The sequence below is a fragment of the Branchiostoma belcheri genome, unplaced genomic scaffold (assembly GCF_001625305.1).
Source record: "Branchiostoma belcheri isolate BF01 breed outbred unplaced genomic scaffold, Haploidv18h27 scaffold37, whole genome shotgun sequence".
NCBI classification, from domain to species: Eukaryota; Metazoa; Chordata; class Leptocardii; order Amphioxiformes; family Branchiostomatidae; genus Branchiostoma; species Branchiostoma belcheri.
This window is the reverse complement of record NW_017803987.1, coordinates 2,800,990-2,828,337: the sequence shown is the minus strand read 5'-3', so window position 1 is coordinate 2,828,337 and position 27,348 is coordinate 2,800,990. Positions and strand designations below refer to the sequence as shown.

At 40.0% G+C, this 27,348-nt stretch overlaps 1 protein-coding gene across 1 annotated transcript in view; it reads right to left on the bottom strand.

Annotated features, from left to right (window-relative positions):
- Positions 1-14,262: 14,262 nt before the first annotated feature.
- Positions 14,263-27,348, bottom strand: part of LOC109476380 (kinesin-like protein KIF21A) — a 49,235-nt gene continuing 36,149 nt past the window's right edge. The window contains 11 exon segments of the mRNA XM_019777314.1: positions 14,263-14,447; positions 15,560-15,759; positions 17,883-18,043; positions 19,956-20,010; positions 20,013-20,250; positions 20,745-21,611; positions 22,213-22,445; positions 23,533-23,670; positions 24,269-24,971; positions 25,594-25,778; positions 27,179-27,271. Of these exon segments, the coding sequence (XP_019632873.1) occupies positions 14,351-14,447; positions 15,560-15,759; positions 17,883-18,043; positions 19,956-20,010; positions 20,013-20,250; positions 20,745-21,611; positions 22,213-22,445; positions 23,533-23,670; positions 24,269-24,971; positions 25,594-25,778; positions 27,179-27,271 (2,970 nt within the window). The 3' untranslated portion in view covers positions 14,263-14,350.

Sequence of the window (27,348 nt, the reverse complement as noted above, 5' to 3'; positions counted from 1 at the left end):
GTATACATAACATACCTTTCCAGTCAGTCAGAATGAGCTTCAAGTTGGCACTTTCTGGGTAGGACCTCGTGTAGAAACTGCCTCCGGCACTGGCTGCTGCTGCTCTTGTAGAGTGACTGTCCTTCGGAAGCTGAATTCTGAAATGCCGTGTGACAAAAAACCCAAGGTTAGCCTTACTTATGATGTGGTGTTGATTGTCTGAAGCTGGCTCTTTGAAATTAACATTTACATGTATTTAATATTTATGAAGATTATGAAATTATACTTATTCATGTAAAACGTTCACAGCAATTTTACAGTATTTTGACATGTTCTTCCAGAATGTCTAACCTTCATTGCCATTCAGCCATGTTTTAGCAAAGTTAAACTCATTGTTTGCCAATGTTCCTTATACATTATGTAGAGGCCTTCACCTGAATGACTGTACTACGTCTTGTGACTTGTGAGGTAAAATCTGATCTAAGACACAAATCTCAGCAACATACTTTTTCACATCAGAAATACCTGTACAGCACCCATATTGTATGTGCATTCTCATTCAATTCAGATCTTACAGAATTCCTTTAATCGTTAGAATTGGGCAATGTCCTTGGTGCTGAAATACTAGTTAAAGTAGCACATCAGTGGAATATACTTGTCTGTACAAAACCAGGTAAGTACACAATGCTCAGAAATCAAATACACTGTTTGCAGACGAGTGGCTCAAGTGTAGAAATTCATTTTTTCTGAATAGTTAAGGCAAAAAAGTGCAACAGTTACAAAATCAAGGCACTCTTGTCTTGCAGGGTTCACAAATTAAGCAATATCTTGCATCAATGTTCAGAAGTATGTGTTTTCACAATAATTCTTACTAGTGGGTTGACAGAAGTCTAAATTCACTCTAATCCACTCTGCAGGAGGAAAGTGATTTGATTTTATTTGAGATGGAGTGTTGATGGTAGGTTGAAAATTTCGAATCATAATCATATACTTATATGGTATGCTCCTGTATTTCAGTGTCTCAAAAGCCTTTAACATGATGGATAAAATGCTTTTTATCACCTGCATTTATTTTCTTAAACTGTTATGACTTGATTTATAATGTTCTGACAATTTTGAGTGGATCTGCCAATGTATAAAGTTGTCATTATGAATCTTAATGAGTTGTTGTAATTGTTTGACTTCTTGATAACAATTGCTGTTAACATATATGCATCATGATATTGCCAAACTGTTTTTTTCAAGAGGGCCATATCCCTTCTTTTCCTGTAATGTTCTGTCAAAATGAGCCGTGTTTGAATGTGCTGATCATGCAATGTTAAAAATTTAATGCATTTTTATGTGTTGTTGGTATTATATGTACTTCAGAACTCTGGTATTGTCACTGCTTCAGATGCATTAAATGTACTGTTTCTTGGTTGACTTAATATATTATGTTTTTGTACCAACTGGTATTTTACAATTATGATGGATGCCAACTTCAATTGTTGTTTGGTCAATATTACAAATGTATGATGTTTTGAATGTTACCTCAATTTGATTGTGCTGTTGTTTGATTTACATGTTGTCTCACTAAATAATGGTCTTCTCCCTTACAAAACAAAGCAGGTTTTTGTACTTTAAAAATGTTGAATCTGTATCTTCTTGTTCTGTGAATACAGTTGCTGTCTTTTAAGTTCAGCGTGGGATTTTTCTGAATGAGTTTTTCTCTCACACCCTAGGTTATGGAGGTGAAAGCTGATGACCATGTTCCTGTGAGTGTGAATGCATGCGCAGTGGGACCTGTCAGCTATCCTGTGGACCTTGTCAAATTCCTGGAGGACCTACAAATGTGCGTGTGCCGTGGGACCTGTCTGCTAACCTGTGTACTTGGCCAATTCCTGGAGGACCTACAAATGTGCGTGTGCCGTGGGACCTGTCTGCTAACCTGTGTAATTGGCCAATTCCTGGAGGACCTGTCTGTGTTCCTGCGTTTGCTGTGGGACCTGCCACCTGTCTACAAGACCAGAGAACATCGGACCTTACTGTGAGTTGGCTTTTGCTTCTCGAACTCTTTCAAACATGGGGGTTTGCATGGTGCAAAGCGTTACTTGACAATTAGAATTTGCATAATTGACGTTTGAATTTTGTGCAATTCAAAGTTCAGGCTGCGCTGATTTAATGTTAAACATAACCTGTACATTTGTTAAACATAAGCTATACATTTTGCATAAAGCATCCGGCCTGCACGAATGAAGCGCAATACGTGGCGGCTGCGTTCTGTACTTAAGCGCAAAGCGTGATCGGGACATTTCATGCAGATCCCTAAAAATGACAGTGAAACATGCTGGGATTATAACAAGGGCATATCTGCGATCCTCAAAATTATTTCTGGTTCAAAACATCAATAATTGTTAAAACTGGCCCTCCCAGCTTTTTGTTGTCATTTCTGAAAAAGTACACTAATATCTAGTTTAAGGTTGTGACTTAATATTTTTGTTGCAGATATGGTGGAGAACACAGTACATTTTCCTATAGAAGAGAGCACTTGTAATATTGTCTGTTGTTTTATTCTGTATGGCAATGGGATATATTTTCAAAAGCATCTGAGATCAAATTGTTTTACTTGTCAATTCCTCTCCATTTATACAATTTAATTCTGGAGTCCATACTTTTTTTAAAGCCCTTTCTGAAATGAAAATAAGTCTCATGTAAATTTGTGTAAAGAAAGATCTACATGGTTGTGTACATGATGTCAAACAAATGAAATTGAAAATTGATGGCAAAACCAACTGCGCATTTCTAAGTTTGTTAAAAAATGTCAGTAGAGGAAAAGGTATAATTACATTTTCCCCTGAAACAATCCATTTCAAAATTAAATATTTTTGCCAGTGGTATAAGCTGAGTAGACTTAAAACACAATCAATATCATCTATTATTATTCTAAACAATACAAAAACTGTACGTATTGAAGGTGATCCCAAATTAAGGTTTTCAGGGAAAATACTTGTCACATAATGATTGTTAGAAATATGTCCCATTGCTTTATAGAAATTTGAAAAGGCAATGTTGTGCTTTCTTTCTGTAGAGGAAAGCTGTGTGTGTGATGCTTGAAAGAGAGGAGTTGAGTCTAAGAAATCAGCCGGACAAAAATACATCCATGATGATGATAGTTTGTACTTAAAATGAGTCATAGACAGTAGAACTAAAAGGTACATTTATTACATAATTACAGTAGAAGGTACAAATGTATAGTAGATAAATGCAGTTCAGAAGAAATAATAGGTTTAGTTTTGTTCGGCCGATTTCTTTTCATGTCATGTAGTCAGACTTTCTTATCACTGTTTATGTAGTTGAAGCAATGCCAACTTCCTGTTGCAAAATTCAGGGCTTGTCTCATGTTGATCTAGTAGAGTTTGACAGTGATGTTTTGTGCTGACAGACTTTACTTGATGAGCTTGAGAGTAGGCCTGGATTTTGGAGCAGGAGGTTTGAATTGTTACAAGTACGTAAACAGTGATAGCAAAGTTTGAGCTTATATCGCTGCATGACAAAACACAATTCCTCTCTTTCCGCATCTATCCTTCCACTTCTTGTCCCAGGGTTCAGACTTGCACACACCTGCACTCCCATTTCTCTTTTTTCGTGAGGAGCCATGTAACATTTATAGTAGCCAGCGACTTCAATTTCATGTCAAGCAACACTGAAAAATTCTTCATATTGTATGGTTGAATGCCAAATTGCCTGCAAATTGTTGCTTCAGACCTTTACACTTAAATTCTCCCGCTGAAAAACTTCGTATCTAAGCCGGCCGCATTAATTCCTTAGTCATCCTCTTCGTATCATATGTATGCCAAATTGCCCTAAAAATTGTCGCTTTGGACCTTTACTATTAAATTCTCCCACCGAAAAACCTCGCATCTAAGCCGGCTGCATAAATTCCACGTTGTTATCCTCTTCATATTATATGAATCCAAATTTGCCCCCAAAATTGTTGCTTCGGACCTTTACACTTATTAAATTCTCCCGCCAAAGAACTTTGTATCTTAGCCAGCCGCATTAATTCCTTAGTTATCGTCTTCGTATCGTATGAACGCCAAATTGCCCTCAAAATTGTCGCTTTAGACCTTTCTTCACACTTACATTCTCCCACCAAAAATTATCTGGCACCCTCACCTGGCTAATTAATTGGATTAAGTTTTCCCGCCAAAAAACTTAGTATATGGAGCACTCTAACCTTGAACTTGTGCCCCCCTCCCCACTCTTTCTGCCCACCTCCCACACTTCTTCCACAACTCAGAGTATGTTAGTTACACTGTTCTCTGGACTTCTTCGAACATGTAGTCACCACACTCTGCTACACAAACACTTTCTTGATCGAGTGCAGTTTTTCCACCACTTAGACTTTAGAATGGTTTCTTGCTCTCCTGGTCGGTCAATTGCACTGGTATACTGATGTGTCGAAGCATCAATGTCTCCAGAAAGACATCCCACGGGGAGTACACTTAGTGCATTGACTGACCAGGAGAGCGAGAAACCATTCTAAAGTCTAAGTGGTGGAAAAACTGCACTCGATCAAGAAAGTGTTTGTGTAGCAGAGTGTGGTGACTACATGTTCGAAGAAGTTCTGAGAACAGTGTAACTAACATACTCAGAGTTGTGGAAGAAGTGTGGGAGGTGGGCAGAAAGAGTGGGGAGGGGGGCACAAGTTCAAGGTTAGAGTGCTCTATATACTAAGTTTTTTGGCGGGAAAACTTAATCCAATTAATTAACCAGATGAGGGTGCCAGATAATTTTTTTTTGGCGGGAAAATGGACTGAACAAGGAATTAGACTGAGTGGAATTAATACAAAGATAGACAGATTTTTTGGCGAGAGAATTTAAGTGTAAAGAAAGGTCTAAAGCGAAAATTTTGGGGGCGACGACAACAATGCTGCCGGCTGTAATACGAAGATTTTCGGTGGGAGAATTTAAGTGTAAAGGTCCAAAGCGACAATTCGGCATTCAAACAATACGGCGAGGATAACTAAGGAATTAATGCGGCCGGCTAAGATACAAAGTTTTTCGGCGGGAGAATTTAAGTGTAAAGGTCTGAAGCAACAATTTAGGGGCAATTCGGCATTCAACCATACAATATGAAGAATTTTTCAGTGTTGCTTAACATGAAATTTAAGTCGCCGGCTACTATAAACGTTACATGAAAAAAGAGAAATGTGAGTGCAAGTGTGTGCATGTGGAGTGTTGTCTCGTGTTAATAAAGAAACCATACTCACACCTCCCCATCTTCTTTCATGCAGCCCTGCCTACAAAGGTCTGGTTCTTCCTCCTGCTGCAGTCCAGTCTCGTGGTCCGCATCTTCAAGACAGAGGAACAAAAGTCACTGTATTGACAACAGCAATTGGCCTTACTAATGCAAGATATCACACAACATGCAAGTTTATGATTGTAGCTCAATGTTGCCTTTAAAGGTCCAAAGTGCTGCAAAAAGAATCCAAGTGTGACGTGCTGTATCTCAAAGGACTAAAAGTGCAATGTGGGACCAAGGAGGTTATACTGGAGACACTATAACATCTTTCGTGGGACTAATTGTTTGAAGATGTGAAAAGGAATTTAAAAAGTGTGACATATTAACTTATTAAAAGCAGTGCAAGCTAAGTGACTGAATGAGTGGATTATAGGATAGAAATGTATCAGCCTGGCTGCCATCCAATTTGCAAAGGAGCCGTTACAAATCGGATGTCACCCAGGCTGAGAAATGTAGGCATGTGTGTGTTGCTGAACAAATAAACTATACTCACAACAGTGCCCACTGTCTTCTCTCACTGCTTTGCTGTCTTCTCTCAATGCTTTGCTGTCTTCATTTCCTTCTGCATCTTCAAGTCAACTGGTTTGCTGAGCCGTCATCTCCCAGACCGGACAGCCGACCCTCAGGACACACCTAACAATATGAAAGGATAGTTAGTGTGATGGAAAAACATCCCCAGGCAACACTGAATAACCATAGCTAAATTATAAGACCATGCAATTCAACTATCCCATTAATTGAATAGATTTTGGAAGAGTAAGGCTCTAGAAAACTGCTAAGTTGTCTCACCTGTGCAAACTCTTCACTGTATGTCTTCAAAAGTCAACCAGTTCGCTAAGCTCTGGTCTGGTTTGGACAGAAGTCGCCCATCATCACTGGTTTCTCAGAGACAGGACAGGAACGTCAGGACTGATGACCCTAAGGACACACCGGACAACAAGAGAAGACAATTGGTACAAGGCAAGAATTCTGGCAACAAGTGACCAGGTGAAGATAATAAAAGACTTGATCAAAAAAGTGCAAAGCCTACGAGAAAGAAAGCTGCCGAGAGGTACTAAGAAGTGATTATGAATCTGGTAATTTAAACGCATATTGTCTCACCTAATATGAATCTTGCTCTTGGGTCTTCAAATCGTCTAGTCTGGTCTGGTCTGGTCCAATCCAGACAGGTCACTACTGCATCAGTCAGAAACCACCTAACTATACAGACAACAGAAGTTACACACTGGTCTCAAATAACACCATGTAAATGGTAGGTACAAATGTAAAATGCAGAATTCATATTTTTCTTACCTGAAATTTCCATTGGGTCTTCAAATCATCTGGTCTGGACTGGTTCAATCCAATGTCATCAGGTTTGTTCAGACAGCAGTCTTCACCACTACTGGATCAGTCAGCAGCCACCTAACTTAGACAGACAATATAGTTACACACTTGTCTCAAATATCACCAAGTAGCTGGTGAGTAAAATGCACAATTCAGGTTTTCCTCACCTGACTCTTGGGTCCTCAGGTCACCTGGTCTGGTTCAATCCAGTAGTCAAGTTTAGTCAGAAGCCACCTAACTACACAGAAAATATAGTTACACAGTTGTCTTAAATAATACCAAGTAGCTAGTGAGTAAAATGCACAATTCAGATTTTCCTTACCTGATATTCCTCTTGGGTCTTCAAATCATCTGGTCTTGTCCAATCCAGTCTTGTCAGGTTCAGACAGCAGTCATCACTACTGCATCAGCCAGCAGCCACCTAACTACACAGAAAATGTAGTTACACAATTGTCATAAATAACATAAAGTAGTTTGTAGAGAAAATGCTCAATTCGGGTTTCTCTTACCTGATATTCTTCTTGGGTCTTAAACTGGTCTGGTCTGGTTCAATCCAATGTTGTCAAGTTCAGACTGAATTCCTCACTACTCCATCAGTCAGCAGCCACCTAACTAAGCAACATTACAAGTTACACACTTGTCTCAAATAACACAAAGTATACATGGCCAATAAGGAACAATTCAGGTTTTTCCCACCTGATATTTTCCTCTTGGGTCTTCAAATTATCTGGTCTTGCTCAACGTCAGGTTTAGACAGGCTTCATCATGGCTAAATCAGTCATCAGGCACCTAATTATATGGACAATATAGTTATTATACACACTTGTCTGAAATGACTTACAGTACCGTTCGCGTTATAGTTACCCTAACGGCCGTTACTAACGCGTTTTTTTTCCGTTACTTTTCCGTTACTTTTCCGTAAGTTTTCCGTAACTTTTGCGTAAGTTTTCCGTTACTTTTCCGTTACTTTTCCGTTAGACTTCTGCATTCATATGCAGGCCGCGGTAACATCACAGAATAATGGGAGGAGTACTAATTTACCTCATGCGGGGCGGGAAATTACCGATACACACCGCTGGAACAGCGGAAGGAACGTTGATCTAGCCTGCATTTTACTATATTGTAACGTTTAAAACGTTTTACGATCACCGGCGCAATTCAATTTGATAGACATTTTCTTTTGTCACTGTTGCCCAGGCAAGCGTTTCTATAGTTTGTCAACTTTGTTTTGCTGTTTTTCTCTGTTAACTTATTTTACCACCGAATAAGCAAACCTACAGTAGATGATCTGAAGTTATAAATGCCCCGGTCCGCCGTACATAATAGGCGGCGGGCGTGAGGTAACGTTAGGGATGTGCAAAAACATCGTGGAAAATTCCTATGACACTCGAAAAAAGGCAGCATATTTACACGTGCCCACCAACATTTTTATGGCTAATTATTGACCAGTTTTGGGGAGTTTTGTTATGTCCTTGGAGTTTTGTTTAGAGTGGGACTCGACGGAAAGCCGTGCTGCCACTCCGACTCCATGCACTTCCGTGTTACATTACGTTGTATGTGACCAACAAAATTACGCCAAAGGCACCACAAATCCACATGTACATATATTTTTTTTCCCGAAAATTCTTTTGAGTACGCATTTCGTCACTAGGATGTTGCTAATTAGTCGTAGAAATAAGGTAGAAACCAGCGTAAATGTGGCTCTCTCGAGATCATTTCGCGCGGGGAAGGGCGCCCCAGCATGCAACGGGCTTCGTTCTAGCCAATCACAGCGCAGGTCATCTAAGGTGAACCAATCAGAGCGTAGCTACTTGCATATTATAATGAGCATGCTGCACACAGGGAGGCAGCGGCCAGGGCGACCGGCCCTGAGTGCGCGGGAAATGTGTTTTGCAACTATATTTTTACGGGGATTTTCTGACGTTTGACGCTGACTTTGGCACGATATGATCGCACTACCATGTACACGCTACCGTAGGCGGCAAATGAGTGGTCATTTTTATATAATCGTCGAGAAATTTTGGCGTTATGCACCCGGAAGTGAGCCGATCTCAGTTTGCGTTCCCTCGATTTTTGACAGTTTCCCCCCTCAAAATAAGAAACAAAACTACCGCTATTAAATAGAACCATGTATTACAATTATCATTTCAACATGATAGATCTATTATATATTCCTTTATTAACTATGATATCATCATGGTTGTGGAAAGTCCTCAGCTGGCGAACCGAGTCCTTGCGCCGGGAGTGACGGTACATTTTACCGTGAGTATTAAAGCCGCTAGTACTAGTAAGCCGCGCGCCTTACAAAAATTATAATAATTTTTCTTTTGAGTCAAAAACCGCCGTGAATTTAAGGCATGAGTTACCGATTTATATTTCTTCTACGGCAGATATTTCTTGTTTCGTCACGTCCCATGACGTCCTGTGAGAGCGGTAGGCCGCCGCTGGTACAAAATGTACAAGACATCGTCTGCCCACTGCTACACTTTGTTGACATACATTGTATTACACAACGTAATTTTCCACTAGAAATAACTATAGAATAGCATTAAAAGATAGCACAATTCGCTTCACACAGTCGACACATGGATAAACCACAAAGTTATTTTACGAATCACATGTCCACTTGCCTCTGGTGCTGTTATTTTTCAAGGGGCAACATCGCAACACATTAGCGGACGCCCCAGGAGGTGGCAAATTGCTATTGTCTTGTCGGCGCGCAAAACAAACATGAAATCCGACCCTATCACATTAACGCAAACGGTAACGCGTTAGAAATAATTTCTGACGATTTTCTAACCATTTTCTGACGAAAATCTAACCAAATACTGACGATTTTCTAACCATTTTCTGACGAAAAAATAACTCGTTAGTAACGGGGTACCCGGTTAACTATAACGCGAACGGTACTGTAAGTAAGGATAAATGCAGAATTCAGATTTTTCTCACCTGGTCTCTTGCACTTGTATCCAGTCAATTGATGTCACCTAAATAATATGAAATAAGTTTTTAAAAAACCTACAACACACAACCTTACAATCATAATTTATCTATGAATTTATGATCAACAAACTTATTATAATAAATTATATTTAACGATGTTCAGGGTCTGCACCTTAAAATCAACCTAAAAATCTTGACCAAAAAATCATGTCCCCTCCTTTAACCCAAAGCTTTCACTTCAGGGTACAAATTTTAAATAAATGTTGACTTATTTCCCCATTTCAAAAACAAAACTTCAAAAATACCAAACGAACTGCATGAAGCTATAAAAATATTTTGGATGGGATTGCGTCATACTTGTTTGCGCGAGTTTTTGGCGGGAAAATGTGTATGTCCACGTGCAGTAAACTACATAATTGGCCCACGTGTACGAATTACCAATACCACGAGGAAAGAACAAAATATAGAATACAAAGCTCGTCTATTTAATGCTAATATTTTTACCTCCATTTTATTCTTCATTACAAGGAAAACAAGGAAAAAGTATGACTTCAAAAACGCCAATATATCCAAGAAAACGGTTCAGAAAGAAAGGGTGAAGTTCAAAACGACATGCACAAAAAAAACTAAAGACGAGCATAAAAATAACACCAATTTACACGGAATATAACGTAACTTGTTGTCATGGAATTGGTAGAAATTATTTTGCAGAGATATATTGTTACTGTAGTTTGTTGTCTTACCTATAACTGAAGTCTGATTCGGGGTCCTTGGTCCTCTTCCCCAGACCACGCCGTCCCTCCATCTTGAATCTGTGCCATGTTCTTCTCCAAATTTTTGGCTGAGGAAATACGCATTTTCTCCCTCAAATATCCAACAGAACGTCACAAAACCACCGTGGCAACATCCCTGCTATTTACTGCATGTATACATACGTTTTAGATACTTTTAACGGGCAAAAACAAGCAAAAATCGCCAAGAAAAGTTGCCAAGAAAAAATTAACTCTTACACGGCAACATGAGCTGCGGCATCTGGACTATACCAAACATGACTTTTACAGGGGGTGGGGTGGAGGGGTAAAAAAAATACTAAATTAATTTAATCATTGGCGGAGCACCAGAAACAAAATGTAGTTCATTGTCGGAAAGAGAACACATACATTAGCTACTGTAGTTAACCCACACCATTCGGAACTTATGTCAAAAGTAACATATAAAAAACTTGGTCCACCTGTTATACATTTTTGTACCTTACCTTAATCTCCAAGCAGATCCTAGGGTGGCAAAAAGACAGTATCATATTGGCCAGGCAGTATCCATTGGCAAGAGAGGGTCTAAAACGCCACCTTCTCTGGCCAATGGGTACTACCTGGCCAATTTGATACTGTCTTTTTGCCACCCTAGGATCTGCTGGGAGATTAGCTTACCTAGCTTTATCATTTCCGTGTGGCCCTGGCTAGGTGAGCATAAAAATGAATTATATTTTCCACCTTTCAATGTTACACCAGTTCTGGATTTATCCTTAGTCTGGACCAAACGTGTGTTGACCTCAAATTACCTTTAGGAGTTTCTCAGCTCATCAGGCTAGGCCATACATGTGTGTGGATGGTGTTCAGCACCAAGGACAGGCCCTATCTGACTTGGTATGAGCCAAATGCTTGAAGCTCTGGACACTTACTTGTAGTATAATGCATGCTTTTGTTTGGTGTTTTTATGAGAGCTATTTTATTACAGTGACAACTACTCAAGAAGGCCACTCAGGACCGATAAAATCTTAACTATTTGTACAGGTGGACACTAGTAGCAGGATTATTAACACTTGTGTCAATGGATAAAACCACCAAAAATGGTCAAATTGACCAGGTGGCTCTAAAGATATCTATCTAATATAGGGGTAGGAACTTGAATATGTCTGACTGATACCAACTAAGCAATAAATAAACATAAACAAGTGAAGGCCACACCAATTTAATTTCCTGGTTAACGGATTCGCCGCTTCATTTTTTTCTGATTTGCAAATAAAAATAAAAATTCAGAATCAACTGCAAAATGCTCATATTTTGCCCTGAACAGTTGAAAACAGTAGTATCATTAAAAGTTCAAAATTCATTGTTTAAATTTTTAACCAGTCTGGTGTGTTGACTTCATGGCTCCTATCGTACCATTCTGGGCCATAATAGGATGCCCAGGCCGGTTTTTATTTTTATTTTTTTTTCGCCAGCCCGCTCCATTATTTTTCTAGAATAATCCGTTAACCAAGAAATTAAATTGGTGTGGCCTAAGAAATTGGACACATCTTCACACACAGAAAAGTTTTCGATGCACTTTAATCTTGCAACAGAAATTTCATACATACTGATCACAACAATATACAGAAGAAAGTGATTTATGGTCGAACACGTGGATATGGCCACCATTTAAATTTGTTACATTACTGGCACATACTTTATGGTATGGGGATATGATCATTTGATATGCAATACACAACTAGTCATGTATTATTCCATCAAGTCAGTAAAATAATGTACTTTTTTCCATTACCTCAATACATGTAATTGCTGGCAAGTCACAAATAGCTATAGGTACAATAAGTGCTATGAAATTGCAATTAGGTATGGAAATTTAACATTACATGTACATTTTAACCCAAATACGTACATAGACCACCAGTATGCAACACACACAATTATGTCACCAAAAAGCTATAATTTCTTCCCCCATAAGATTTTTTTCAAACACACTAGCTGTGGTATAATTTTCATAAATAAACAATAAGACGTTTCATCTGACAATATCTTTATACATAAACATTCTTGCTTGGTTTCAGTACAATACAATTATGCTGCTGCACTGGACAAAAAGAACAATGTCTTATAGGTGAACTCTTTGTTTTTGTACATGCACAAAAAATTATGCTTACTACTTATAACAGAAATTGTGAAGGTGTAGTACTATGAAAGGCAGCCATCTTGAAAAGGTTTTGACACTAATGCATTATGGGCATTATGGGTTGACTTATAACTCACTGAAAAGTTCTTCTTTACCCTGAAATTTACTGAATGAAGATTGCATTAAAATGGTAGGCGTGGTTTTGAGAACTGCTCAAAAGAATCATAAATTAATTAGAATATTTTCCATTATTTACTTGCTGTAATATTTTCTGTCAAAGTACTTTCTAATTGCACAAGTCTGCTTATATTACACAATAGAACATCAACTGATATCCTGCATACTGATGAGCAGCCATGTTTCTTCTAGCGTCAGTCAGTTTGACAAATTAGCTGCTATGTTCAGTCTGGTATCACAGCAAGCATAAGTACAGGGACAGCATGTCAACCTGTGTGTGGATGGTGTTCAGCACTAAGGACAGGCGTATTTACCTGTGTGTGTGGATTGTGTTCAGTACCAAGTACAGGCATGTTTACCTGTGTGTGGATGGTGTTCAGTACTAAGGACAGGCATGTTTACCTGTGTGTGGATTGTGTTCAGTATTAAGGACAGGCATCTTTACCTATGTGTGTGGATGGTGTTCAGTACCAAGGACAGGCATGTTTGGGTGGATAACATATTCAGACAATAATACATTAACAAATCTATCCAAAGCAGAAAACACATAGCAACAGATCTGTACAGTTATGGAAAACAAAATTCCAGTTACAACAACGTATCTTGTACTAAGGAACAGAGCTCACAGACTAGCTTCTTGTATGCATTTTGTTTGTAATGATCAAGAGCACAGGACAAGACCATTCAGAAAGAGTATTACTAAGCAAATATATACAGATAGTGCCAGACTAAAGGTTCTTAATACAGCAACATGTATAACCATGACAAGGTGCAATATCATAAAATTCCAGCTACAACCATGGTAAAGTACTCAGTAGTGCTGCCATGCTTAAGAATCATGAATAGTCATAAACTTGTGATAAGACAGAAAAATACTAGTCATTATTTCACCTGCAGTTACAGTTAAGGCTATCTTGAACAATAACTACTTCACATGAAATGTCAGAATTTTTGTAATATGTCATGTGTATTCTTGTTACTTACTTAGCTCACAGAAAAATTGCAAGTTGACACATCTACCGCTGCGACCACCGTGCAAACACAAGAGAAATCATTGTACGGCTTGAGTAGAAGACATATTCTTGAATCTAACAGTACTGATTGAGAGAATAACAAATATAAGATACAGCTTTCTTTAACATCACACAAGAACTCCACAGCAGCATAGTGGAAACATGTTGTTTACAATGTTGAAATGAACACAGTGTACATGTAAGAGTATTCATACACCCATCTCATCTGTAACAGATTAAGGTACATGTACATGTCTAATCATTGAGTGCCATTGTTTGCCTGGTACAGAAAGCAAAATAGCATTATGATGATAAGACTTAAAGGGAAAAGAAAATGGCACATAATAAGAAGTAGGGACTGCTAAGCAGCCTATATAAGCATTTCTGTTTCTTAGAAACATTCTTAAACTCTTTCTCTGTGGAGCCCAAATTGTAGTACAGTGTACCAACTCTTTAAGTTAGCAAAATGCTGTTGTGCCATTTTCAAACACTTCAAGAGGCTGTTGATTGGTTGATTGACTTGGTTACTATGGTGATGCATGAATTTGGTTGCTATGGTGATGTCTGACATCCCTGTCATGCCCACCATGGAAATGATTTACATATTGCCATGGCAACCCCATTGCTATGTAACTTACATTACATCCCCAACCATGACTACCTGGTTGCCATGGTGATGTAATGTGTTGTCATGGCAACCTGGTTACTATGGTAATGATTGACATGTTGCAGTGAAGGTTTATATGCTGGCATGCCCCTCATCGTTGGTGTCGGTGTTGTCGGAGTTTTGCCCGTCCAGCGCGCTTTGCGGCCGCCATATGCGAATGTTACGGTCACTGTGGCAAAATAAGTGAGAAAGGAATGCAACAAAAAAGGAAGGAAATGATAAACTGGCATCCACCACATATGTATATGTACATCAATGATGACAAAATTCAGAGATAAGAGAGGTATTTTGTGGTGAAATGACAGAAGAAAAAGAATAATGAGGAACATTGGTAGTAACCAGGGCTTGAATTTTTTCTGCCTACCTGCACTGGTGCAGTTACATTGAAAATTACCTGCACCAGACAAACTTTACCTGCACCACTCAGAATTTAAGAACAACAGAAATACCTGCACAGCTTCAATTTTACCTACACTCACTTGATTGATAGATTTCCAGCCCTAGTAACTATTTAATTATGGGGAAAAAGTATGATCCTTGCAAACAAAACTTTGTAAGCACAATGAATATGCACTTTGTTGTTAACTATAGCAAGATCCAAACAAAATCCAAGAATTTTCACATTCAGATTTGGCTGTCAAACTGAGATCTGATACATGTAGTCCTGTAGGATTGTTTGTCCCGTACACTGTTTGCTTTACCAAATGGTGCTGAGTCGTGGACACATACGCCAAACCTTCAGGTTTCCACGGTAACAGCTGGCAGCGTGGGGAGGGCAGAGGTTAGAGGTCAGAGGTTAGTAGGGAAGATGATGGTGATAGAAGAATGTTAGTAGAAACAACATGACTTTCTACAATGACATTTCCTCTAATGAGGCTACAGTCAACAATTTAGTTTCTTGCTTCTTTAATTTGTATAAAATATACAAAAGATGATTTTAAACCCCTTAGAGGAAATGTGGTAGAAAATTTCAAGACATATTTAGAAGGACAGAGATGTTATTTGAGAGTTCATGGATGTTAAGATTGAGAGTAAAGTAAGTAGCTACATACTAACACAAAGGTCACTTACATGTGAAGCAAATACATGTAAAACCATGGGTAAACCAGTTTTAATACTACCAAGGACATTATACTGTGTATAATGTCCTTGATACTACAATATACATTTGAAAAAGAGGAAAAACAATCATTACATCAAGGGTCTCTTTTACTCTATTCAACTGAACATTTTGCAACCAAAAAATGAAGATAATACAAAGAAACAACATTTTCTCCGTACCTTGAAGCTGTGAATATATGTGAAGAGTTAGAACAGATAGCGTTGATGGGGCTGTCGTGACCTTTGACCTCTCCGACCAGCGAGCAGTCCTCCATCTGCCACACCTTCAGCTGCCCCGCCCGGCAACCGCTTAGCAACATCTGCCGGCCTGGCACGAAGTCCAGCGCACACACCCAGTCCTTGTGCGCATTGCTGATCGACTATTGGTGGAGAAATAGAGGTGTGTTTGTTTGTTTGTTTGTTTGTTGATGGAGAGTAAACAAAATAATGTACATTTGATTGTATATTATAAGAGGAATAAATCAATGGTAGACAACAGACCTAGCCCTTATCTTCTGACTGATTTTAGAAAGATCATGGCTAAAACTTCTTTGAGAAGAAGTACATTTTTCAGAATGTATGAAGAGCAAGATGATAATATATAAAAAAAAACACATTCCTATTCACAAACTCTCAAAAATCTCACATTTTTCTGAAACAAAAAGATAAGCAAAAAGTACTGAAAGTTGAAAGACATTTGCTGTTAGGTACATAAATGATAACAAACAACAAGTAAAATGCATGTTCTGCCCTCCACCGTATACACCATGCAACATTAGCTATACATTGTACATGTACATAGAGGTAAAAAGATGTAGATTAAAGGTCAGTTAGGAATGGAATTCTGGGGAACATGATGTAGTTAATGCACAGTAGTTCTCAGCCCATAATGAATTAAAGATTGAATATTGAAAGAAAAAAATGCAAGAGAGGACCACAGCAGACTTCAAATTATGGTTAATATCTACATGAAGATATTGTCCATGAACTTGGGGGAGGTGAAAAAGTATACTATTATGATTTAAATAGGAAAATGGTCTGAGAAAACTGTCTTCAGTTCAAGGGATTAACGATACCAGAGTCAATTTAGAACTGGGCAACATAAGCTTTGATGAGGGGGGGGGGTGACCTAAAGCTATAGGAAGCCATCACCAATTCACAAGATAACTGAAAGTCACATTGAATCAAGGTTAATAACTGAGTTTATATCATAAACATATCATTTCTAAATGACATGAAGGGGGGGAAGGGAAGCATGCTACGACTGTAGTAGGAACAAGCCCCTGAACAATGCACCGATTCCAAATGAAGAAATTTGAAGCTGTCACCAAATCAAGAGACAGAAAGTCACATGGAAGTTAACTATAGAATTTAAATATGGGAATATGTAATGTCCCTGGGAAACAGAATGAAAAGAGTATGACTAAAAAGCCCTTTAAAAAAATAAACCGATTCCAGAGAAATTTGAAGTTATATCGTGTGTCCTACATCGACCAGCGTCCCGCGAGGTTTCTCTGGGCTGGATGCGCGGCCGAGCTGCGTTGGGAGTTTGGTTAGGTCACCTGACCAGTCCTTAACACACACACTGCCCCACTGTGACAAGACACACACTGTTATCTACAATCTCATTTAAAAAAAAAGGAAAAATCATTGCTGAAGTTATTCTAAGTTGAATTAATTTAATTTCTTTCACTTATTTGTTCAAGTCTTTAGCTCTATGACAAATGTGTGGCAGGCCTGAGGATTTTAATCTTTGGCCACAAAGGCCAAAGTCATTACAAAAAAGAAAATATTGCAACAGTAACTTCTTTAATTTCTTCCACATTTTTGGTTGGCAAAGGCCTTGGCTCTGTTTTACAATTACAATAGACTAAGTGTTTTTTTGGGGGGAAAAAATTAGAAGAAAAGATGTTTAGCAGTGACAACACAATCTGGAGAGGCTGTCCAGAACAATAAGATCATTTTATAATAATATCACATAAATTGTCAAAATCTGTTCATCAGGATAGGCTGTACATGTTGTACATGTTTGCTTCTAATCAAAATGAGTCAACTTGTTCCCAGACAAAGTGTAAACAAAAAAGAGGTTGCGACAGAGAAAAGAATGGTTATTTGCAGCATGAATGTTGATAAATGGTAACTATATGGGCTGGGCAGTTGGGTGTATACTATACATGTATGTTTACCTGATGTACATATTTTTATAGCTGAAATTTCACGAGAATCAGCAAAAAGAATATCTTTCTCCTCCACACTACAGTAACTTACAAGTGATGTAAACCATATGATATTGTGGTTGCTATTATAACATTTTCTACAAGGCTATGATAAAGTTTATGACAATCTTTAAATTTATATACTAAGTAGATAGCTGAATTTTGTACAATCATGTATTTGTATAGCACAGCCAAGACCTGTCAAACTTTTTTCTAAGAACGTGCTATTGTGGAAAAAAGCTACAAGTCAATGTGACAGTTGTACGACCTCTACGAGCTATATTTACCTGTCTAAGTTGCTGGTTGGCGAGGTCCCATTTCTTGATGCAGGTGTCGCGTGAGCCGCTGAACAGGAAGTCTCCCATGATGGCGAGGGACTGGATCCCGTCGTAGTGAGGCGGCTCCAGGTTGTACTTGGCGTTGATGCTTCCGTCATGTTCTCTGGAACCTCAAATACCTGGAAACATGGACAGAAAAATTAGTAATAGTTCATTTTATGTCATACCTGGGCTGCGATTATGTTCGATACGGGTGTTCGGTGTGATAACTAGCGGTACGGCCTGGGGTTCTTTTGCGGTATGACCCGGGCTTCCAAATGTTCCATAGAATAGCACCAATTGTGCTGTTTTCAAAACTTCGAACACCAAATTCAGATGTTGGAATTGACGCCGTTACACTTTTTGTTTGGCCGTCGGACGATCCAACCCGCGATCAGGCTGGTACCTCAGGCGATACGGAATACACAGTGTAGTATTCTACATGAATAATATGTATACCAGTGTTCTAGCCAGTTGAAATTTTTTCCTCCTATCAATTTTGTTCGAGGTGTTGGGCCAGAGGTGAGACAATTTGGGGGGATCCAGAGGCATTCTACCCATGAAAATCTTTACCCTCAGAAACGCTATGCAATATACTGTCCAGTGTGCTGTAAAACTGAAAACTTACATCAAGTAAAATACAAGACACACACACACATACAAAATGTACAAAGACACAGTAACCAACTGAAAATAAATCAAACTTGAAAAAAAGAAATTTTAAAATAAAAGACAGTTGAAAAGTAGGCTAAGGCAAGCCTTTACTATTTTCAGCTTCCAATTTTTTCTGACACACCTTTCTCAAATGGAACAATCCAAATACCATCCAAGTTTGACAGAAATTAGGACTGTACCACTCTTGAAGAGGGGTGTTACATAGAAGAAAACTGTGCTGTTAAAAACATGCCAAAGCTTTATGTACCCAAAATAAGCCTTGAAGCACAGAAAGAAAACTTACTTCCAAGTAGCTTCGAGGGAACTCTATTGGATGGAATTGCTGCAAGACAGCGAGACAGTAGTAGTAGGGAGAGGGATCGAGACAAAAAAAATAAGCAGAGACACAGACAGTCAAGCAATTAGAGCAATTCAGCAGCAAATGTACAGTATACCTGTATTTTTTGCAAGAAATATCATCAGTGAAAACATCAAATTCTTTCCAAACAGTGTACACTTTTCATCAACTCTTTTTGAAGATAAATTGATGCAGATACTTTCTTTTTCTTTTGTTGACCTCAAAGAGCAATTAGTAAGACAAAGCATAATGCTTTTTCGATAGCTGCTAGTGCAATGAAGCTTAGTTACAGCTCATTTTAAATTTATAAGTAAACACACATTAATTTTTCATTGCACCAATTTTGAGCGACACAGATTGCGCATTTTTATTGAAATCTGTATCACAATGTCGCCTTAATGAGAAGAAAATTGACTCACCGGAATTTTTGACCCAATCACTCGGTCTTCATCAGCTTTCCTGAGTGCTGTAGACACGTGACTTAACCAACATGTGACGTCAGCACTGGGTCAAAGTTCGTCAGAAGTCTGTACCGCCCCCCACCCCGGTTGAGCGACGTCACACGTGGGTAAAAGTCACATGTCTACATACGTACAGCACTCAGGTCAGAAAGCTGATGAAGACCGAGTGATTCGGTCGAAAATTCCAGTGAGTCAATTTTCTTGAGTTGGAGAACAGTTAAATTCTCATGATGTAATTTATCAACTCGGATTAACTTTCATGCTAGAATGTCACTTTGATGTAGTGATCCTTTGACACTGAGAAGACAATATTTTTACTGAAAGAAATCTGAGAACAAATCAAATTGGTGGGGCCTAAACACACTTTTCATTGCACCAATTTTGAGCAGACACAGTTTGTGCGTTTGATTGAAATCCGTCAACACAAGGTCACTTCGACCCTGCCACAACAATATTTTTACTGCAAGAAATCCGAGAACCAACAAATCAAATTGGTGTGGCCTAAACACACATTTCAGTGCACCAATTTTGAGCAGACACAGTTTGTGCGTTTGATTGAAATCCGTCAACACAAGGTCACCTTGATGTAGTGATCCTTCGACCCTGAGACGACGACGGGCGTATCGTGTTCCTGGTCCCTCCGTGGCCCATGACCATCACGGCGGCCGAGTGTCCGCCCGTCAGCTTCCCAACTGGCTGGAACTTGTTCAGGTCCCAGACGCGGATGGTGTTCCCCGCGGCGGCGTACAGACGGGACCCGGAGCGGTTGAGCCGGATGTCGTTGATCTGAGTTTCTCCCGCCGGCATGGACAGGGTGCGCGTGGTCGTGGTGCTTACCATGCTGGTCTGCACCTGGCCAGCAGAACTGTCAACAACAACAACATGTAAACAACAACAACAACATAAACTTGGAGATGTTAAAAACAGGTACCATTTTAAACTTGAAGCACCTTGCTTAAATCTATTGCTTACAAATGTATATCTTTAATCAGCATAAGTTCATCAGTACTGAATCAAAGCAGGCATACATTAATTTGCATATGTTCTAAATGGTTTACAAAATTTAAAACGATTTCATATTTTTCTGGTACAACTACAAACTTTTAAGCCATCTCCCTACTGCCTAATCCTTCATCCAATGTGATACACAGTGTAAATATGCTAAATATTTTTTCCAGCATTAAGCAAGTTTTGACATACACACACACTGTACTGCTTGAAACAAAATATGAGGAATTTAAGCGTTACTAAGAGTTAAGAATTGTCAGGGCTATGCCTTCTTATAAATGGCAATATATTTGTATTTAATTTATATGATTTCTTATGATAATTGATTATATAATAGGCTGTGATACTCACGTGAGAGTTTTCACACATTTTGCTGAGCTCGATCTAATATCCCAGACCTTCACAAAGTACGTGGACACACTGAACACCAGTCCCGTGTACGAGCAGTAGCGAACCGCCACCACGTTGTTGGGATGTCCAGGTAAGGTCATGATCTCCTGGCCTGTCACAAGGTTCCAAACCTTCACTGTTCTGTCCTTCGAGGCGCTGAACAGAAGGTCGTCTGTTGCGTCGACTGAGAGGACGGCTTTCGTGTGCCCCTCGGCGAGGTGCATGCACGTGAGCGGGGACGATCGCGACGCAGAACGGCCGCTGTTGTACGGGTTAATGGAACCTTTATCGAGTTTGTGCGGGCTGTTACTCGGCGCGCTCAGTCTAGCAAACACGTTCTGATCTGGAGGCCGGAGCGACGTTGGTGAACCAGGCGGCGTTATCGTCATATCCGACCCTGTATCCGATGTAGAGTTTGTCCGAGAGATCGGAGGAGGTGGTTTAGTGTACGTTTTCCGTCGCATGCTTGGGGTCGTTGACCTCTTGTCCGGTGGTGCGGCGTTGACCTGCGTTGTCGGTAGACTCGACCCGGATTTACTTCGTCGGAGCCCGCCAGTGGATTGCGAGGAAACTTGAGGGGGCTTTGTTAGAGGAGCAGCGGGTGGCGGCATCAGTTTAGCAGCATCAACCTCATCCGCCCTTTCCTGATTGGTTGATTCGTCATTTTGCTCCGCCAATGGGATAAGAGTTGTGGGAGAGGGTTTGACGATGTCACATGAAGCGATGTCTGAGTTCGAGTCACTGCTGTCTGCGAAGAGGAGGTCACTAGGGGTGGCTGTTCTTCTTCTGGCTTTCTCCTTCTTCTGTTGAGCTTCCATCGCAGCAAGCCTGGGAATGTAATGAAATAATAAAATTATTGATTTCTTTTTATAAACTTAAAACTTGGGTTGAATCCTGTATCAAACTACAGACATGCTCATCTATTCATCCAGTTGGTAAATCACTATACAACAAAGTTCTTTGAACACACGGTACGTAATCAACTAACATTTTTGTGACCATCTGTCACCTTCCTCAGGGCAGTACTACATTACTTAGTAACTGATAACTGTTATTTGCACTGCTTGTACAATATCATGACATGATCACAATCATGGGCATGTTTTGCAATGGTATGCCCCTCACAATCAAAACTTTTAACCTTCGGAAGACAGAAACCAACAGACATTAGTGGAGTGATATAATGAGTGTAAGCATCACTAACACTTCCAACGCATCTCTGACAAAATTCAGGCCAAAGTAGCCATATAGTAATCATAATTATATTTTTTAAACAATATAAATAAACTGGGAGCTGTACTGAACACTGTTGTCAAACCAGTTTTTAAAAAAAAACAACTGTTCACCCTCCCAATGGGAGCAGCCGTTTATTCTGTAGTTTCTGGTTGCCCAATGAGTTTTGAAACATTTTGTTTAGGACGTTGTTTACCTGGTTCCGATCTCTGCCAGGTCCGTTACTTTATCCTCAGCCTCGTTGACGGGAGAGGCGGACCGCGTGGACGAGGCGCTGCTGCTGTTGCTAGGGGCGACGGCGGCCATGGAGTTCCCGAGAACCTCCTCCAGTTCTGGGTCGTACTCTGCCTGCCCCTGGATCAGGTGCTGTAGCAGGTCCTGGGTCATGTTGTAGCTGTGCTCTAACGTGTGGACCTTAGCTTCACGCTCCTGAGAAATATGTCAAGTTTCAATCAAAGTCCTGATGCAATTTCATCTTATTTATAGTAGAGTGTCTATATTGTTATCTAAAAAAAATAGGAAAATGTCTAAGAACTGTTACCTCTTTGAACTGTTAGATAACGATTTTGATATTCATGTTTAGTTGTTCTTGTCTTGTTATACGGTACTGTATAAAAAAAAAAATATTGTCTCATTGTGTGTAATCACTGTCACTGATGAGTGCCACCCAGGTAAAAGAATACAGAAATAAATAAGGAAATAAATAGAAACTGAGCAATCCTTTTAAAATTGTTTGCACAGTTCAGTAAGTCTTTCGAGAGTGACTGACAGGAGTAGTATATGTTGCCATATGTACATTTGTAGTACCTGCTACATTCCACTATTACCAGTTCGTCTTCTATGCACTTTTGTACATCCAAAATTGGTGCAGTGAACCTCATTTTTTGACCGTTGACACAAAATGTTTCCAGTGCACCTATAGCTGAAGTCTTAGCTGTTGGTACATTGTGTATGTCTGTATTTGTGCTTGTACACTTGCATGCATCCTGTACTCAAACCTCACCTTACACTCTGTCTCCTTCTGTGCAGCATACATGCCTTTAGTGATAACCATGTTCAGGAAGTGTTCCAGTACATAACATACACATAGATCTACATGTACTTGTATGTCTGTATCTGTCTGTGCATGTACACATGCATGTATCCTGTACCCAAACCTGCATGTACCTCACCTTACACTCTGTCTCCTTCTGTGCAGTATACAAGCCTTTAGTGATTACCATATTTTTTAAGTGTTCCAGCGAGTAACATATAATGTGTACACCTACACTTGTGCCTGTATACTATGTGCCTGTGTGTACACAAAGATACATGTATGACATTGTGTACCTCACCTTACACTCTGTCTCCTTCTGTGCAGCGTACATGCATTTAGTGATGACCATGTTCAGGAAGTGTTCCAGTAGGTAACATACATATATAGACCTACGTATTTTTACACATGTATGTCTGTATCTGTCTGTGCATGTACACATGCATGTATCCTGTACCCAAACTTACATCTACATGTACTAACCTTGCACTCTGTCTCCTTCTGTGCAGCGTACATGCCTTTAGTGATGACCATGTTCAGGAAGTGTTCCAGTAGGTACCGAGCCTCCTCAATGGAACAGGAGTTGATGACAGCTGTGATGTCCACAGGATCTCCCTCCTCCTGCAAAACACAACACATTTTCACACTTCAAAGTACATGTACAGTCAACGTTGCCCAAGCAAATACCTCTATGAGCTGGCCATCTGTATCTGTATCTGTAAAGCCGGTATAACCGCCCTTTGGCGTAACACACCAGCTTTGCGGGCATGCGGCACAGCTGGCCACAACAACTGCTTTTTCTTGGTCCCGATTTTTCCCCAATAGATGTAAGCATTAACTTGCCTAAGCTGACCACTTGTCCAACGCGACCGTAACAGGCACGTTTTGTGAATAGAATAATGTCTGGGCCAAAATTTCTCACAATTTTTTCTTTGACAAGTCTCTTTTAACTGATAGTACAATGTGGTTGTTCACAAAGATGTTCATCATCATCATCATATCTTGCCGGCCCACTGCTCCAGCCAGTCCAGGGCTTCCTGGTTAGCATCGATGTTAACAGATAGACAAAGACTGGAGTTGTGCAGTTGAAAATTTGGGTAAGTCCAATTCTTTGTGTTGGAAATTACAGTTTAAACTTACATTGCATTATGACATCTACCAAAACAGATGAACTTTGCAAAATAGACGAGAAAATAAACACAAACTCAGGAACACTTACAGACATCTGCATGATGCTGTTTTGGCTCTCCATGATGTTGTCATTAACGTTATCAATGTTGTCATTGAGCACAGTTATCTGGTCCTGCAACTCCTGTAGGACTTTGGGATCTTTACACTCCTCCACAGCCTTGTTTCTCTTCTGCTTGATTCGTTCGATCCGTTTTCCCAGCTTCTCTCGCTCCTGTAGCCATCTCTCCATGTCGCGCTCCATGTGGTTTATCGTCTGTCGCCGTGCGATGACTTCCCCCACCCGTTTTTCCAGCGATTGCCACTTCATTTTCGCCATTTTCTCCGACGACTGCCTCCGCTGGTGTTTAACCCGACGCGGGGTGGACGTCGGAGCTGGAATGTGACTGCCGCGTATTGCACCGGGTTTTTCCATTGCACTCGAGGGTTTCGATTGGCTACCTTTTGTCGAGCTAGCAGCAGATCGCACGGAGGGAGCAGTTCTAGGGCGGGGTTTGGGCGCGAGGTCGGGCTTCTCTTCCGCGTGCCCGTTTGTCGCTTGGGGATCCGTTGGCGCTTTCTTTCGCGAGTCGCCGACTTTGCCAGATACTGGTCGAGCCTGTTTGCGAAGGGAGTTGACTTCTTCTTGTTTGCGTTTGAGGACGAGTTCTCGCTGCTTCTTCTCGCGCTCCAGCTGCTGGATCAGGTTGTCACGACGACGCTGTTCCTTCTTCAGCTGGGCCAGCTCACGCGTTCTGGAAAGGCATTATGGGACATGTGAATACAGCTTGTACATATACATGCAAATCACCAGTTTTGCTGTTGTATCTTATAACGAACAGGTACATTTGTCGCAATGATAGGAGATTCCAACACATGTACATTTAGTAAAGACTCTTTTTACAAAACCAATTGTTTTATTCAGCTGACTGTCTGTCACCTCCCTCAGGGCAATTCTGATATGTATAGATATGTAAATATTGTACATTTAGGAATGCATCTATAACAGTAACACCTGTGCTGCAGTGCAATGTGAACCAGTCAGAATTGCCCTGAGGAAGATGACAGACGGTCCCCGAAACGTCAGCTGAATAAAACACTTGGTTGTGTCTCTTTACTCAGTGACTTACCAATCTGATGAAACTATTCACGGACATGTACATGTAGTTCAAAATGATCTTACATTTTCAATGCAATATAATATATCACTCTGCTTTGTCAAGCTACTACATACTAGTATACAAATGTGTTAGGGCAGGAAAAACACATTCACATATTATTAATAGGAAAATTGAAGTAACTGTCAGGTAAAATTTCTGATGCCATCTGATTCACTAATAGGAATTCCGATGAAAATAAAAATCACACAACGTTTACCTCTTGTTCTCCGACTCTCTGCTTTTCGCCTGCTCGTCTCTCATCTGTTTCATCAGGCGACATTTTGTCTTCTTCATCTCGTCCAGGTCGTGTCGCAGCGTCTTCAGCTGTTTCTCGTACTGCGCGTTGTTCCGCATCAGCCGGGCGTGTTCACGCTTCGCTGCCTGCAGCTTCTTCACTTCATCCTGAGGGAACAGACAGAAAAATCAGTCAGCCTTTTTTTGGCGACGTCTCAGGGAGGAGCCTAATGGTACAGTATTGTGTGCAGTTTGCAAGAATTCTAGGAATGGTACAGGCATTTTGTCCACAGGAATGGAATGTCCACAGGCATTTCTCTGACCCACATCTATGCCCACATTTCTGAAAACCTTTAGAAGACCTGTCTGCCCCGGATGGCCCTACTTTCTGTGATCCTGGGGTTCGTTCACTATACCCTCAGGGGAGGAGTGCACTGTATCTCTCTAGATAGGTACCAAGTCTTCCTCAAAATCATGAAATGATGGCAGTGCCATGCAAACAATAACCCTAACAGCAACCACCGTCACCATGGCAATGTATGTTTTCATTGCCAGTCTTGTTCTACTCTTGCTCTTTGTGGCTTTTAGCTTGTATTTCAGGCATCTTCATTCAGAATTAAGCAAGACAAAACATAGAAAATAGCAGTGTTTTTTAACAGCTTTTAGCAGTATACTCCACAAAAAATATCAATGAGTTTTTTTATGGGTTCACCACACCACGAAGTGGTGTGGTGAAACCATATTGCTTTTTCTGATGTTTCTTCTTCTCCTTCTCCTCCTGCCATATCTTTAAATGGATTCAGCTTCTTCATTTTAGGGCCTAAGGTCCTGAAATTTGGTATGGAGGTACAGTGGGCAAATACCCCTAGGCGTTTTTTAAATTATTGTGATACAGGCTTTTAGAATGGTTTTATTTGAGTTTTTTGGCTGTGTAATAGCTAATGTATTACTGTGTAAGTGTGCAGTGTTTACCACATTTGGACATGAGTCATCACAATGGCATGCAAGGCATCAACCAATAGGCATGCAGCTTTCCTCTATTCTCCTTGCTGATTGGCTGTTGGGATTTAACTGGCTTAACTTCATTTACACCTGCACAGAGCCATGCCATACTGACAGTATGTCTGTATTCAAGTGTTTTGGTAGGTATTTTAAGCTTTCCTGCTCCAGCATTGGAATGCGGGCTATGAACGCTTCTTTTTATCTTGAAAATCAACAGTTTGCATTATGCAATCCTAACCAATAATGTAGGGAATAGCTATCCAACTGTTGTAGTCTTAGTTGTATGTTACTTCATACTATAGTTATATCAATGTAAAGCATTGTTTTCCCTTGTGTTTCTCATTCTTTCCCTGCCATGTGGTAAAATGTGGTGAACCCATCGCTATATTTGCTCCAAAGCAAATATTGGCCTTTCTAGTTGTTTCTGATTTTTCCAGCTTTTGGTCAATAATTATATCCTTCACTTTGAAGTTTTGTTGACAGTATTTGAGCAAGCCTCTATCTCAAAATTCGAGTGGATGGGTTTCTATGCGGCTGTAATGCACAAAAGAAACATGATTCCTTACCTGCATGTTCTTGAGTTTCCTTTCGTATTCAGACTTGATTTTCTTGGCTTTTTCTTCGGCGATGTGGTCCACGGACTCCATGTTTGCCAGCACCTGAGGCAGAAAATGAGGATCAATTGTGACCATGTGGCAGTACTTCACTGAAGAAATCAGAGATTTCATAGCTCCAT